Source organism: Cygnus olor, chromosome 19 (assembly GCF_009769625.2).
Source record: "Cygnus olor isolate bCygOlo1 chromosome 19, bCygOlo1.pri.v2, whole genome shotgun sequence".
In the NCBI taxonomy this organism is placed as follows: domain Eukaryota; kingdom Metazoa; phylum Chordata; class Aves; order Anseriformes; family Anatidae; genus Cygnus; species Cygnus olor.
The window spans coordinates 9,607,944-9,623,869 of record NC_049187.1 but is presented as its reverse complement, the minus strand read 5'-3'; the positions used below and the strand labels follow the sequence as shown (position 1 = coordinate 9,623,869).

Genomic DNA, 15,926 nt, shown 5'->3' with positions numbered 1-15,926 from the left:
TCTGCCATCCTCATCCAAGACTGCAGAACTAATAATGTTGCAGCATACATATTAAAAAACAATATTTAGGTGAAAAAGGAGAAAAGGCAAGCACTAGGCACTGAAATTTAAGAAAGTACTCAAAAATAGCTTTATTTGCAATATTTATGCATTTGACAACATGTAAATGACAACTGTCCTTGTTAAAAATTTTCTTTGAAATGTAAATTGACATACCTACACTTAAATAAATGTTTTGGATACCCTTAAACCCATCTTTAAAGTTTTTTCAAAAAACATATATACATAAAGCTCCCTTAGTCATACAAAAACTTCACAGTACAGAGGAGGGCCTGCAGTCAGCTGTTATTGCTGGTAAATGCCTTTCCTACCAGGGCTTGCAAAATAGTGAGGTAGAAGTCTTCAGAAGTGGTAGATGGTACAGTCCCAAGGAGCACAGCTGTATATCTAGAAAACAAGTGACAGGAGGGGGTTTGCACATCAGTAAGAGGTGGTGGTGTGTGATGAGTTCTGGCTGTTGCATAGTACTGGCTTGTACAGCACAGGCCCCATTTACAGTCTCATGGATGCTTTGCATGTCCTGAGCCTTAACTCCTGCTGCATGGCAGGGGCTTAGAAGTAGCTGTAGGTGTGCTTAAAGCTTTTCTTCTCTCTGAGCACTGATGTATGGCAGTTCTTGAATTTTTTTTTATTTAAATCATTAGAGAGGAATCATTAGAAGCAGGATAGGAGTGCTTTCATGTGGCTGAAGACAACATGGTCTGGGAACAGTACTGTGCCTCCCCCTTCCTTGATCACCTCATAAGCCCCAAAATTCAAGACACTTACAAACAAGTACTAAGTGCAAACTAAGCTGAAGCAATCCCTCTTACCTCTGGACTTTACTGAGAAATTTGTCATGAGCAGGAATGCCATGTGTGAGACACCACTGGAATGCCTGCTGGCCTGCCAGGGACATGTTCAAGTCTTGTCAGAGCACCCTAGAGGAAGCAGTAGAAGTCTGAGCAATAAATTAGTCTTCAAGTAGTAAGGAGATTTTTTTTTAAAGAAAAAATGGATTAAAAAACAAAAGGTAAGGAAGCAAGTAAGTATAAAAGTGATCTTTGAAGCAGGTAGGAGGTAGGCTTCCTCTAACAAGTTAGTTACTGGTGAAGCAACCAAGCATACAGTGTGGTTGCCCCACCTACAGAAAACCCCTGCAGTGCCTCCAGATGGTAAGCATACAGGTGTAACAGACTACCAGAGAGAGAAACATTTTAAAACAATCAGAATTCTTGTATGCACTAGAGCATTACCTGTGTTTTTGTTAAACTCAGAGCATCATGAAGAGATGCTAGACTTGATGAGCTTTGGGCTAGAAACAGGGAGTCTGAAGAAGTGCTGCTGACCAGGTCATCCAGGGCATCAACCTGTCGCTTCAGGCTGTGAAGGGTGCCTTCCGTTTGTTGTTTTCCTCTGATCAATACTTCTACTTGTTTGGACATACACTGCCGGAGCTGAGCCTAAATAAATCATTAGTCCTATTTATATGCAGTTAGTATAATTTTGAAGACTTATTTTAGTAGTCTGATGACCTGAAGTGAAACCATTAGGGATATAATGTTAAGAGTCTCTTGAATCACAAGCAGCTGGCAATGGCTTTGCAAATAAAGAGGTAAACTATTTAAAAATAAGTTTAAGTCAGAAGTAAGCTGTATTCATCTAGCATTTATCATTAGCTGCTTGAAGGGGCAACTAAATGAAATTGGCCATCATATCTGCCTAAAATGGTCACAGGTGCCCCTGAACTGTAGATTTTCATGTTGCTAACATAGCACCGTATAATGTAAGCGACGGAAACATTTTGGAATACTCAAAAATCCAACTACAATTAACTTATTTAATATTATTCATCTTGATATAACAGTTGCTAGGCCTTCTTTTACTATTCCCACCAAAAAAAAGACACCCAAAGGTATTTTGCAGTTCATCATTATGGACAGAGTAGATAAGGAAGAGCTAGAGAAGGATCTCCCACACTCTGTTGTTTAGATTACTTTTGGAAGGGACCTAACGGACGTATTAGTGCGATGGGGAAGAGATGCGCCACCTTCAACCGATCTTCATGATGCTGCAGTTTCTCTCGGAGAGCCTCTCCACGCCATTGTTCATCCTTTTGGAAACAAAAGCACATTCAGCAACTGAGCACTACAGCTAGAGGTACCGATACGGACACACTCAGCTGTAACATGAATAAGGGCTACTCTCTGAAAGCATTTTACCATTACGAGGACTTTAGAAAAATCCAATTTTTCTTCCAATAAGAACAGTCTTTTGTCAGCAGCAGCAAATGGAAGAGTCTCCTCTAAGTTACCAGGTTCACAATGCAGACTTTTTACTGCAGAAGATGCTCCCAGATCTTCCACTGGTTCTGGTGAGGATGGGCGTGAAGATTTAAACCCTATCTTAATTTCATCTTCAACCTCCAATTTAAGCATTGCTACTGTATTCTGTATTTCTCTTTGTCTCTCTTCCAGGTCTTCTTGAGTCTTAACCTACGACATAAAACACAGTCTTGCTACGCTGCTGTCACATTACAAATGCATCAATCCAGAGTGATTTCCTGTGTAACTGAACAAGTCTTATCTCTGAAGTGTTTATGCTTTGACTATTAAAATCAGAAGTCATAAAATCTCTGAGTAGATACAGCCTTAATTCTGAAATTAACTTTAATTGCTTATGAAGTCGCTCTGACCGGAGAGAAAGTTACCAAGACACAAGCAGTTAACTTAAACCTATTCGTACTCTGACCTAGCACAGCCTTCCTCGAATGCTTTAAAGGACTTACAAACAACTTATAAACAGCTTAAAGGTGGGACAATGTGGAATCACCTTTTAAATTAAAGCTAGTAACAGAAGAAGAAAATGCTGGTCCAGGCTGGCACTACCAAGTTAATTCTCCAGTGAGTAGCTTTGAACTTTGATAACATTTAGTGATTTACATACATTATGCCTACAGTTATGCCAGCGTCCTATGACCAAACCTTAATGCAAACAGGAGCAACAGTCCTAGTTCTTGATTGAGACATTACATAAATTAAGCTGACAGCAAATGAAACAGTACAGTTACCATGTATCTTTGTAACATCCAGATTTAATTATTCTAAGGAATAGCTAGGACTCCCCACCACCATCCTCAGCTCATCCCTAAAAGACAGTCTCTATTTCAGGCACCACTTCACTGGGCGAGAGGGACCGACCCATTTGAAGTAGCCTAATCAGGGCCTGTAATTCTCTACCGTGTGATGGGAAGGTAACCATGCAGTTGTGCCACTCCGCCTTGACCCCCAAGATCTGAAGAACTGCTTTAGAGCTTGGCAGCCTTAGACTGAAAACTCAGCACCCGACTGACTGGCTGGAGTTGGTCTGTTTTTAAACCAGGATTACTGAGCTGTCCTACTGAGTGTTAGCAAAGCGTAACCTTCCAGGTTTGAAGAAAAATAAATAAATAAATAATTGCATAGCAATTTTAAGTAGTGTCAGTCTGCTTCATAGGAGGAGATTCAAAACCAATACAATATAACCCTGTCTAGAAGAGACAGCTTTCCCTCCGACCTGCCTAGATTTGTCTACAGTTATACCTGGTTCTGGAGATCCATATAGTCCTGCTGGATCTGGCCAAGCTCTTTAATAAGACGCTTGGCTCGTTCCCGGTTATGGTGCGCTACTTGTTCAGCAGTTGCTATATCACTCTGCAAACAATTATTTTCATGCTTTTGTTCCTAGGAAAATGCACAAAGATTGTCTTTAATGTGAGCACTCGCTTCAGAAAAATGGATAAAAAGAACCCACACATGACAATTTCTTCAAGTTAAAAGGTAAAAACAGCATAAAGTAAGTGACTAGAGAGGTATTCTGCAGCACAGTCTAGAAATACCAGAATTTGTTTGCCTCAAAGTCTGTCTAGCCATGAAGTTATAATGCATGACTTTTGTTCTTCCTGCAATAAAAGGGGCTTTTTATCATTTTGCCAAAAAAATCACCAAAAACTTCCAATATTCCCCCCATCCAATCAGGGCTTACTCGCAGTTCTCTTTCAAGCTGTGTCCTCTGCATTTTCATTGCTTCTTTCAGACTCAAGATTTGTTTTTCTGTTTTTTTCCTCTCTGATGCCAGCTGACCTTGGAGGTGGTTTAGCTCAGACCTGGAGAGTTCCAGTTCTTTTTGAAGAGACTGAATTTCTTTATTTTTTTGTTGTAACTGTAGTTCTTTCTCTGAGATCTGATGTTCTGTAATCAACATTTAAAATAAACACTGATTAGCAGAAGTGTAAATACCTTGGTACATTTCATACACATAAGATAGTTTCAAACATTTTTCTGCCAAACACTGTTTGGAAAAACATTGGCACAAGGTGGGAGGGGACAGAAAACCAGTTTGCTTTAGAAATTCAGTTCTTTCAACAAATCAATTTAAGGATCAAGAGTCAATCCAGGCGCTGAATTAAAATCCAAGTGACTTATTTGTACAACAGATCTTACTGTATTTTCTGATAGTTTCTTCAAGTGCTGCGAATCGGGATGCTTCATTTTCCAGCTTCCTGTTGTTTTCTTCTGTCAGCCTTACTTTTGCTATTGCCTGCTCCAGTTTCTTCTGTTGATCTGTTAGTTCCTTTTCCAGTAGTAGTTTCTGATCTTTCAGTTTAGCAGTACTTTCTTCCAGTTTTTTTCCTTCACACTCTGAATTTTGCTTGAGCTGATGAAGAATCTGGCAAAAACAAACAAGAGATCCCATCAATTCAAACTTTAACTAGTAGCAACTCAGTAAGAACAAATACCATCACCAGAAGACCTAAGTTAAAGCATCAGAAATCTGAAAGAAGAAATGTAGTATAGTACTCAATCCAAACAAAATTCATCTTTTTTCCTATTTTTTTTTTTCCAGGACAGTTTCAGTTCTTCTTCTGGCTAACACTTTGTTGAAACTGCTTGGCCAACATATGTTAATTTTACTACAGGAATATATGATTAAGCCCTAGTTTTCATGAAGAGCTGATGGTTTTGCACAGAAATACAGTAGAACAGAAGAACAAGAACTAGCTGCAAACATTAACCCACTCAAAATCAAAAGTAAACTTCAGGAATAGAGGACCATGAACTTTTTGATGCTAATTTTTGAATTCTAGAATACAGCTGGACTTAAGTTTTGATTAGTTTCACTTGAAATACATTTCATCAGTTCAGGTATACTAAACTGTTCACTTACCTCCGACGAGAAATAAAAATCATGGGAAGAAATTCATTGAACTATATCTAGCTGCTATATTTTGTCAGCTGACAAAGCAAAAAGTATGGAGAATAATCTGTACTAGTCCATTCCCTCATCTGTACCAGTAACACAACAGCAGCCCACATACAACATTGTACAGTGCCTGCCACTACACTAGCCCTTCATGCACTCAGCGGTCATTGCTGATTTTACTGGTTTTGTTATCAGTTCAGTATACGATGACCTTGCTAAGAAGGAACAGTCCTTTTTTGGGACATAGTAGCTTTCACTAAGACATAACTGAATGTTGAAGCTGTGTGTTCATTGCTATTTCTCTAGAAATGAGACTTCATGTTTCTTGCACCGAAAGCTTTTCTGTCTGCATCACTTTTAGAGGCCAGGCAAAAGCTAGACACATTATCAGGCTCATTACCGCTTCTTGTTTGGCTAGTTCTGTTTCTTTCTCTTTGATCTCTTTCTGGAGCTTCTGCAAATGGTTCTCCCTCCTTTTCTGTCTCTCTTGGCAATTGTTACATTTCTTTAAACTTTCTAGGATATCTTCTTTTAGGGTTGCCTGCTCTCTAAGCAGCTCTTCCTGATGCTTTTTATTATTTTTCAAATCCTGTAATACAAACAGAAAATCAAGTGACATAACCAGCTGGTAAAGGTAACAGGTGTCTGGCTCAACAGGCTTGCATTTGAAAGAAAATAACTGATCACCCCTAAACACACTGAAAGACTACCTTCTTTTTAAACCAGGCACTGAGTGAATAAATACAATAGGAACCACAGGATGCCTAAGTTTAAAGATGCCAGAGTAAAGGCTGTACTGTACTTTAAAACAAAAACAAATTGTCTTTGCTAAAGACAAAAACAAAACAAAAACAACAACAAAACACACACAAAAAAAAACGGTAAAACAGGTTGATTTTGCCTCCATACCTGAACTGTTTTCAAGAAAGAAAAATATAAACACCACCACCACCACCCACCAAACTGCCACCACCACACCGCACAAACCCACCCCACCCACAGGCTCCCGTTAGGTGCATTTGGTAATAACAGCCTGACAGGGAGCCTCACCACAGTTGCCACTTCCATTCATGTTCAAAAATGGAAAACAAAATAGAAATCGCCTGGTTAGGTACCTGTCATAGTCCAAATCACTCCAAACTCAGCGAGACCAAAAGAAACTAGACAGTGTTTATTAGCTATGCAAAGTGTCTGATTTCAAGATAACGTGCTTACAGGAAGAGACAGGCAATGGACTATCAACGGTGATAAAAAAAGGTCCCTTGTTTCTGTGCAATCTAGTCACTACGTAAGAACAAGCATAAATTTGACCAAAACTAACCTGTTCCACCAGATGAAGACGTTGCCTGGAGTCACTGAGTTCTCCTTTCAGCATTTCTAGTTCTTCCTTTTTTTCTAGGAAAACATTTGAAGAAAGACATTTTCAATCAGCAATCCACAAAGTAACTATACAGATAAAATTTCTCTTCTTGTAAATGAATAAAAAAGTTTCCATCTTTCTGACACATTAAATACTTTCTGCCTGTAGATATTTGAGCATAACAGATCATTTATCATACAGTACAGTTACACACACTGTGCCTTTTAATGCCATTCTTTTAAACTACATTACAGCTTAAAAAGAAAATTTGATCTTTACCTTGAAGATCTTTTTGTACAACAGTAATGTCTCCATTCAGTGACTTTTTTTGTTTGTTCAGTAGATCTATCTCCTGCTGCAGGCTTTTAACATCCAATTCCATTTTTTCTACGTTGGACAATGCAGTTCTGCTGCTATCTTCAGTAGCTATCAAGTCTCTGTAAAATGTGAATGTATGTTCTCAGTTTGTTGGAAGTACATGGTGAGGACTCTAAAAGCAGTTGCATTTCAGTAGTTTTTTCAGCTCAAGGGCATGTTACTTAGTAGTCATGAGAACAAGACAGAAGTCTCATTTTAAGACTTAACATTTTGCTTTTCATAACATTCTCATTGCATTGCCAGGATGTAACAAATGCTGCTGCATTCAGCAGCTTCAATTGCTGCATACCTTCTGTAAGCCTGCTATAGACATTCTACAGACATACATACTTAAAATAAAGCCTCCACGGGGCGTAAGAAATGACATATTCTACAGTATTCTATAGAATAGATGCCCATATTGTGTAGGGCACCTCAGACTTCCAGTAATGTTTTTAACCAGGATAAATTGACATTCAAGACACTTCTGATCTTCGCAGAATGCATATCCCCCCCTCACACCTTCTGGTTTGTGACAACTTCTTTTCCAAACTCTGACAGTCTTCTTCAAGCTTTTGCCTTTCTTTATTCAAAGACTCGATATTACTTTGCAGAGTGCGCATTTGAGAAACCAGATGTTCATTTTCCTGACGGTCTTTCTCAAGTAGTTGTTCCTGCCAATCTACTTCCCCTTGCTGACACTGAAATAATCTCTGAATATTCTCCAATTTCAACTTCTCCTAAGGAAGAAAATATTGTGAACAACACATATGGTGAAAAAGAACAAGTTAACATCTTTATCTGCAGCAGTTTAAAAACCTTTCATTCACAGATCATGTGCAAGCAGATACAGTACTCTCTAACTACTGCATTAGAAGAGGGAGGAACGGTTTAAAGTGCCAGATTCATTTGAGTGCATTTATGATAAAGTTTAGCATGAATATTAGGATGACAACTGGAAGATGAAGGTGCAAGTATTCGTTCCTTCATAGCTTAATCACTATTGTTTTCTCCCAGCCATAAGATGAGTAGCAAATCCCTTCATCACGGGGATTTTGAGAGAATGACCACTTTAAGAGCTACAGTTGACACATCTAAGTAAAGAAGTGTTATCCTGGGCTCTGACCTAACAATCCCGTAGCTATTACAAGGCTGCCAAATGGACGCCACTGATCTTCCTGCACGCTCGTGGCAAAGTTGAATGCCTGTCCGCCCGCGTTCATCAAAATAGGAAGAGACTAGCTGAGCTGAAATACCTTTACAGTTATAGAAAGCATCATCCAGCTGAGTTAGTATGCTGTCTTCCATGCCAACTTTGTGAGTGAGGGCACAAATAGAATTTGGATAAAACAATCTGGAAGCTAATGCTAAGAAAACTGTATTCATCATTCTGCAGATAACAGAAGAGCCTTCTGTCTTTTTGCCTGTCTTTTTCACCCTCCTTCCCTTATATGCACCAAAAAATTCCCATCGTTTTTAAGTGCTCAAGCAAGCTTTTCTATGATAAGCTGAAATCAGACTAGTGACTCAGATTTAAGAGCACAGGGACTCTGTCACCCAGATCTTAATAGGACCACAGAACATGCAGGTCTCTTCTTCCAGTTACTGTACTAGCTATAAAAGAAATACTCACTTCTAGAACTGCAACTTGAGTCTTTTCTAGTTCGTTGATCTTTTGGTCATGTTGTAGTTTCAAACCTTGAAGTTCATTATTTTCAATCTCCAGCATTTCCAGAACATGTTTCAGTTCTAATAAGATGAAAAAAATCAAAAGGTTATTAGCACGCACATGAAATTAATTCTATTCTTTAAAAAGACATTAAGGAAAAAAAAGAAAAAAAGGACAATCCTGATATCATCCCTGTAAAAACTACACTTTCATTTGCTGTGGCAGACACAGCAAGTGTTGTATCTGATGCAGTTCCACTGGAATGTTGCAGGTCCCTAGGTCTCCTGTTTTTCCTGTTTTCTAGGGAGTTATTCTGGGACAAGTACCTGACAGACAATGAAGTAATATTTTTTTTCAGAAAGTACAAATTTTGCAAGCTAACGCTGATTATATTTCCCACAATCTGACAGGATGTAACTGCCTGGAAGGGCAATCCTTCATTTCCCTTTGCACCCATGTTTAATTCTTCTGTCAGCGTGTCACAAGTGGCTGGTATCTCCCAAACACGTAACACCAGAACGCAAACTTAACCAGTCGGTCCTGATGGTAGATTTGTTTACATTTCTCACTGGGATGAAGAACTCCAGTCCCAAAACCAAAGCAAAACTAAGCACAGCCTCAACTCAAACACAGAGAAATGGTCAGACTCTCCAGTACACAGTACAGAGCTGAGTCTCCAACTACACCAATTACACAGAACTCTTTCTCTCTAGGACAATATTTAAAAAGAGTGAAGAAAAGATGACTACACAGATGTACGACTAGCAGCTTAGAGTGTATTTCTATTCAAATTGCACAGATTAATATCTACCTGTCTTATGTTTAGTAATTTGCCCAAGTATTCCCTGAAGATTTTCTTCCTCTTCTCCAATATCCTTCTTTATGAATGAAAGCTGTCTTCTTTTCTCATTTATTTGGATATCCAGTTCTTTCCTCTCAACAGTAAGCTCCTTCAGAAGCAGCTTTATTTCCTGTGGAAATGTATCAGTGTTAAAATGACTGTCAATATTTGCCATTTGATTTTTTTTTCTTTAAATAAATTGTAGATATTTAAAAATATATTTTAAAAGTCTGTCAACTATAAACTGGACAGTTTAATTGCAGAATTTATAGTTACAGTTAACAATTAATATAACTACAGTTATAGTTGTCAATTTAAAGCATTAGTTTTGTGAAGATTTTGACCTAGAAATCTCACCGTAACAGCATAATTCAAGTGAACAGCAGGTAGGCCTTAAAACAGGAAGCCAGACAAAACATCCTCTCAACTCCCCCCCCCCCAAAAAAAATAATTTTGATCCTTTGTTTTTATTTCAGTGCTGAGAGTATGAATCTAGTAAAGTCTTTCTTCCACAAGAAAGTATAGATGCCTTTCTGAGCAAGCAAACGGGAAGGAAGGAGACAGACAGCTGACTTATGCCAGCTTTGTTAAATTTTATGCACGCTAATCAGATTGATTTGCTTTAGCTGATTGCCTCAGCAACAGTAAGTCATTCAGAGACTTCTATTCAATATAGTTTCATTCTCAAGGGACCAATCTGTAAGTATTAACAAAATTAGAAGAGTTCTATTTCTCATCTGTGCACCTGGTCTTAAGCACACAAAACTGTAAACTTGCTTGTTCTATTTTTCACTGGGTTTGGGGAGGATATAGAAAGCAGAGCTAGTTTTGTGGAAGTTCTCTGATGTTTTTGATACTTTATTCTTTTGCTGTTCTTCAAAGATATAATAAATTGAAAAATCAGAGTTACTCTTATTTGGCGTTGTTTTTCATTTGCTTCAGTCTCCCCATCTCGAAGAGCTTCTTTGAGGTCACCTTTCTTTTGACAAATACAGTCTTGAAGGACATGGAGCTGCTCTTTTCGTTGACTTAACTGTTGCTCCAGAAACAACAACTCTTGTTGCTGAGCAGTAACCTATAACGTAGAAATTCAGAAATTTAACAGAACAAGCATCTGAAGGCTTTTGAAGCTACACAAATATACAAAAATAAATGCAATGCACTGTTCCCAGACAGATTTATTTGAATTCCATAGCACATAAGGATTCCATCAGAGCAGTGAGCTAGACCCGTGTAACAAGGCCAATGCTAGAGACTAAGCTCTGATCTGGACAAGTACAGTCCTGTATCTCAGAGGTTCTTACGCTTCGTGTTCTGAAGCATAATAAGAACATAGTAAATATTATTGCAGAGTTCTCTATGCAGAAACAACAGCAAGACTGGGGTCATACTTATCACAAGTCAAGAAAAAATCACATTACCAACACTAACATAAAATTATGAATTAAATTCTTTAGACAAGGTAGTTTGGAACGTAAGATTCCCCAGTTACATTAAAAACAGTAAAATTGATAGTCCACAGTTAACCAGATACATGTTACCTGATCTTTCAGTCTTTCCAGTTCAGTTTTCTTGCACTGAAGAATGTTTTCTGCTTCTCTGAGGATTTGGAGGTGATGTTCTTCATTGCCTTCTGCAACTTGAACATCACCTTGAAGCTTCTGAAGACTGACAGTGAGAATAAAAGCATGGTGCAGAACAAACAAGAATATAATTAGGCAGTAACTTACCAGAAAAGGTCATGATTAGCATATCTAATATTGTTTAAGGTAAATTTAAGATAAATTCACCTTTCAGTCAGCATCTCTATCTTCTGGTTTAAGGACTGGAACTCAGAGTCTCTTGCAGACACCATTTTGTTGATTTCCTTCAAAATACCTTCTTGTTCCATCTTATGCTGTTCTAAATCCCTTGTATCTGCCTGTAATAATCTAAAGAAGCATTTATGCCATTTCATATTAATATTTTAACAGCTCTCCCTCTCCAAAAGCATTATCTTGATATTTGAAAGAATCTTGTTCTTCTCCACATTTAATAGAAATTCACAAGAACAGCGTACCTTAATTGCTGATCCGCTTTCACAAGTTTAATGGCCATTTCCTGAGCCCTTCGCTCCAGCTCCTCTGCCTCAGTTTCAGTACGGGACAAGTGCTGTTTGGCATGATTGTACTTTTGAATAGTGTCTTTAGTCTAAAGCAAAAATTGAAGACTGAGACAACACAATTCCATCTTACCCTTCGCACACCTATAATCTGCAGGTTAGCTGTCTCCTCTTGCCCCAGAAAAAAAAAATAGAAGAAAGCATCCTCTTCTTTGGCAAGGACCAAAACATTTTTCTTTTAGCACACATTATCCCAGGGCTTATTTTAAAATAGAAGCATTTTTAAAAGGCTGCAGGTTACCCAAGTAAAAAAAATAAATGGCTTAGACAAAAAGCAGACATTCTCCACCTAAAACAATCTTAACATAACACAAAAATCCTTCTGCACTTAGTTACAGCTTTACATACCTTTCCCCGCGTGCTCTCAAGTTCCACTTCAGCTTCTGAAAGTAGCCTATCTGCCTCTCTAAGCTCTGCTCGTCGTTTTAGAAGTGTCCTCTCTATACATTCAATTTCCTCTGCAATATCTTCCTGACGCTTAAGAGATTTTTCTAACTGTAATTCTGCCATTAGGTTTTCAGTATACCCTTCAATGAAGTCCCTAAAACACCAGGAAGAAAAACATTGCATTAAAATACGAAATGTTAGAGGCCCAGAAGCCTCTTGTAGTTACTCCATTTTATGTACTATACAAGCACATTAACTGTAAAGGTGTCAAAATTGACTAAAAGTTTTAGGTATTTCCACATGCTGACTTTCTACATGTTCTAGTGCGATATTCTTACTTGCGTTTGTTATATTTTTGAGCTGCTCTTCGCAGCTCTGCTACTTCACATTCCAGCTCTTCTCTTTCGTGCAGAAGATCATCTATGTTTTGATGTAATTTTTCCACCTCATTCTTGCATTTATGTTCAGTTGTCCCTGACCGTTTATCTCTGGATTTCCAAGACTTTAAATGATGCACAGTATCTTCTAACCTTGAGATTTCATTCTCCTACACAGAACAGAAAAACAGGAAAATAAGTCTTAATTTTCCTATTTCAGCCCTCCAAAGCAGGGCTTTGAGACACAGGAGCACCTACAGATAACAGACACCAGACTACATACAGAAGACAGAGCATTCTTATTAGCAAGCTCTCTCAGATCCAGGATCTTGCTAAAAAAGATTTTTTAAAAATGAACTTTTAAATTTGTAGAAGTCAGATATTATTGTTTTCCCTTACTTAAGAAAGCATATAGTAAAAGATGCTCCTGATCTATTCATAAGTCAATTGCCTACAGCTAAACCTGCAGCCTACAGCTCTGTATCTTACCAAATTATGATGTTCAGGCACATTGCAGTGAAGTACTCCAACAGGAATGAGCGGTAGAGTAAAGTTCGGAGGAAGAGGGCCATAAACAACCTGGGCCCCCACAGGAGGAGGGCCATAGATAACAGATCCAGGAGCAATTGAGCCTCCATTTGCAGCTGCAGGAGGAGGGCCATACACCACGGTTCCTTGAGGTACAGGGGCACCATTTGGAAGGGCTGTGTAAATAACTGTACCAGGTGCCGGTACAAAGGCTGGGTCTTCGTGAACACGAGCTTCCTCATTTCCTTTATTATCTTCTTTTGTTTTTCTAGCTTTATGTACAAAAAAAAAAAGTTACTTAATCACTTTTTAAATGAAACATTTTTCAAATGCACAGTTCAAAGTAATACACAGTATATATACAAAAATAATAAACACTGCTTGAACTAAATAATGAGTTCAGCAGTAAAACATTTGTAATTCACTCATGCATATCAAAAACATTCATTATGAACTCTAAGCAAATCCATGCTTAGTATGCTCCTGAACATTTGGAGACCATGAGACTGACTTACCTTTATCAGGATTCATTTTGTACAACCTACTTCTGACTGGTGAATACACCCAACATCCTCTTGGATTGGGTGAGTCTTCCTTTCTGATTTGACCATGCCCTCTCATAGGCGGGGATGTGCCAGGACACAGTAAACCCACTCCAGAATCTTTTGTGCTGTGGGAAGCAGGAGTTGAGGCCTAAAGAAAAAAAGATGTGTTAATATGAGATACCCCATTCTACATAATAAAGGTAAAATAATTCATTAGCTGTAGGCATTCTAAAACATTGTTTTTTTCAAGAACATGCTATACATAACTGTCTTTCCATATTTCCAAACATTTTGCTGCTTTAAAGAGATCAAATATATTTTCTCATATCATCAAGCAAGTGATATACATAGTAATGTTTTTATAAAAATTGTCCTGTGCTATGGGGGAAAAAAGTCTGAGAACTGTCAGTATGCAGGGCTGTCTTCAACCTATTACCAATATAACAGTAGAAAGTGACCAAAGGAAAAAATGAATAAATAAAAATCCGGATTTGCGTATCTACAGCTTTGCTGGAAACCAACAATAGATGTATGTACTGTGTCCCTTTTAAACTTTTATGTAAATGAATTTACAGTACTGCATTTTGAAGGGTGGCCTCCAAGTCACGTGTTCAGATTTCTATCACTAAACAGCTCTGCAAAGACTTTGTCAGCAGACCTGTTTGTTTACGTGTTGTTTCTGTATTTCTCTTCCATGCCAGTCAATGTTTTTCTTAAGTTCTCCCCAGACCTAGCAAGATTATAGTGGACTTTCCCCACATCATATTGCTCTCCACATAATAGGATTTGATTTTCTGACCTGTGATGATGGCATGTAATACCAATATCCCCTTCTTTTCAGTGGATCTGCTATACTGGCGATGTAATCGTTCTGGTATGAAAGCACATTTCTGAGGGCTGCAATTTCATCTTGTAAATTGTCAATTTCATCCTTGTTACCTGTAAATTAATCACATGGTTTTAAAAGCATGTAAGGCTAATAATAAAGCCAGAAACATTCAGAATTTAACTAAATTTACCAGAGGTAAACTGGCAAAGCTAGAAACCGAGAAGTGCTAGGACTGTGGCTGATCCTTAGCCATCCATTTCTCCCATTCTATATATTCAAAGAAGCAAAGACCCGTACACTTTACATAGCTGTACTTTGTGCATTTCAAATGCACTGTAAAAAATACTGTACGTTGGAAATGTTAGGTCTTGCTGTTTTCTTCATATACATAGATACAGAGAATCCACTGAAGCAGAGTTATTTAGGGACTGAATATATGTAACGGTGTAAGAACTGTACAGAAAGGTATCCTGAACAGTTACTTCTCCTGCAATAAAATTACAGAGCTCTGAACAGCTTCCCACAAACAGTAAAAAATACGGAGAAGAAAATGAGTTGTTCTGCATTCATGCTTAACTGCAAGAAATGGAGGTAAGAGATATTACCTGTCCCGCTGTTATCCAACAACCATCTTAAATGGTCAATTTCTGCTTTCTGTTGCTCCAGAGTGTCATTTAGTTGATCTATTTCAAACTTTTGAGAGCTTGATGCAACATTCTTCTCACCAGCTTTCTCCATTTCATGCTGTAACTATTTTAAATGAGTTAAAATCAAAGCAAAGCACTTCAGTTTAAAGTAGACTACACTACAGCTTTCAAACAGGCTTACATTTTCCTAAAGAAATGGCCATTTGGCACAATGCACATACTACTTTGATACAACAAAATTGTTCTTCCCATCCTCTCTTATGACTGAGGCTTAAATATCTTTATGTGGCTGTGTATGTTAAGTAAACCTGTCACCTGCTGTTTGCTAAGTCAGATAACCTAGTCAGTAAGGTTTTCACTTTGTTCTTTGCAAGTGTAAAGCGAAGGAAGAACACTGTGACTTGAAGAAACTTGAAGAAAAAGGCTACGGCAGACAACTGAATATGGCAGTCTCAGAAAGTTGCTGAACCACTCTTTTACGCTCCTCATAATATAGAGGAAATATTGCTCCAACTTACTTGTTCTTCCTTCTGTTTTAGAAGTTGTTGTAACAATTCTATTTCTGCTTCTGCTCGGGCAAGATCCCGAGCTGCACGAGCTGCTTCAACACAGAACTCTTCAGCTTCCTCAAATTCCTAAAATTGAAATTTTATTTTAGCTTTAGTTTGAAAGAATACTTCACAAATTTGCAGGCATATGAAAATTTGTGAAATGCAGACTAATGAGAAACATCATCACTTGTCTGTTCCAGATGGACACTTAAGTTTACGTAAAATATTTTCTCCTTTAACTTTAACGTTTCTACAAAATAGATGTTAGTATGTAGCCAGAAATAATTCCCAGTTTTAAAAGCCTGACTTATAAGAACTAAATTCCATATTTTCTTCTATTTGTCTTATGTAACGATGTATTATTTATCGTTTGATTTTCAATTGCTAGAAGATC

General features: G+C 38.0%; 1 protein-coding gene across 5 annotated transcripts in view; it reads right to left on the bottom strand.

Annotated features, from left to right (window-relative positions):
- Positions 1–270: 270 nt before the first annotated feature.
- CNTRL (centriolin) overlaps positions 271–15,926 on the bottom strand; it is a 33,633-nt gene continuing 17,977 nt past the window's right edge. For all 5 annotated transcript variants that reach the window (XM_040531215.1, XM_040531216.1, XM_040531217.1 and 2 more), the window contains 25 exons: positions 15,500–15,616; positions 14,940–15,084; positions 14,305–14,444; positions 13,476–13,653; positions 12,922–13,232; positions 12,394–12,602; positions 12,017–12,209; positions 11,567–11,697; positions 11,298–11,438; positions 11,049–11,175; positions 10,418–10,582; positions 9,478–9,637; positions 8,631–8,746; positions 7,520–7,737; positions 6,920–7,077; positions 6,602–6,675; positions 5,681–5,869; positions 4,521–4,746; positions 4,063–4,268; positions 3,621–3,761; positions 2,262–2,534; positions 2,090–2,152; positions 1,296–1,502; positions 873–980; positions 271–447 (listed from right to left, as the gene is read on the bottom strand). In XM_040531215.1, the coding sequence (XP_040387149.1) occupies positions 897–980; positions 1,296–1,502; positions 2,090–2,152; positions 2,262–2,534; positions 3,621–3,761; positions 4,063–4,268; positions 4,521–4,746; positions 5,681–5,869; positions 6,602–6,675; positions 6,920–7,077; positions 7,520–7,737; positions 8,631–8,746; positions 9,478–9,637; positions 10,418–10,582; positions 11,049–11,175; positions 11,298–11,438; positions 11,567–11,697; positions 12,017–12,209; positions 12,394–12,602; positions 12,922–13,232; positions 13,476–13,653; positions 14,305–14,444; positions 14,940–15,084; positions 15,500–15,616 (3,972 nt within the window). In that variant the 3' untranslated portion in view covers positions 271–447; positions 873–896. The remainder of the gene's footprint in view (positions 448–872; positions 981–1,295; positions 1,503–2,089; positions 2,153–2,261; positions 2,535–3,620; positions 3,762–4,062; positions 4,269–4,520; positions 4,747–5,680; positions 5,870–6,601; positions 6,676–6,919; positions 7,078–7,519; positions 7,738–8,630; positions 8,747–9,477; positions 9,638–10,417; positions 10,583–11,048; positions 11,176–11,297; positions 11,439–11,566; positions 11,698–12,016; positions 12,210–12,393; positions 12,603–12,921; positions 13,233–13,475; positions 13,654–14,304; positions 14,445–14,939; positions 15,085–15,499; positions 15,617–15,926) is intronic.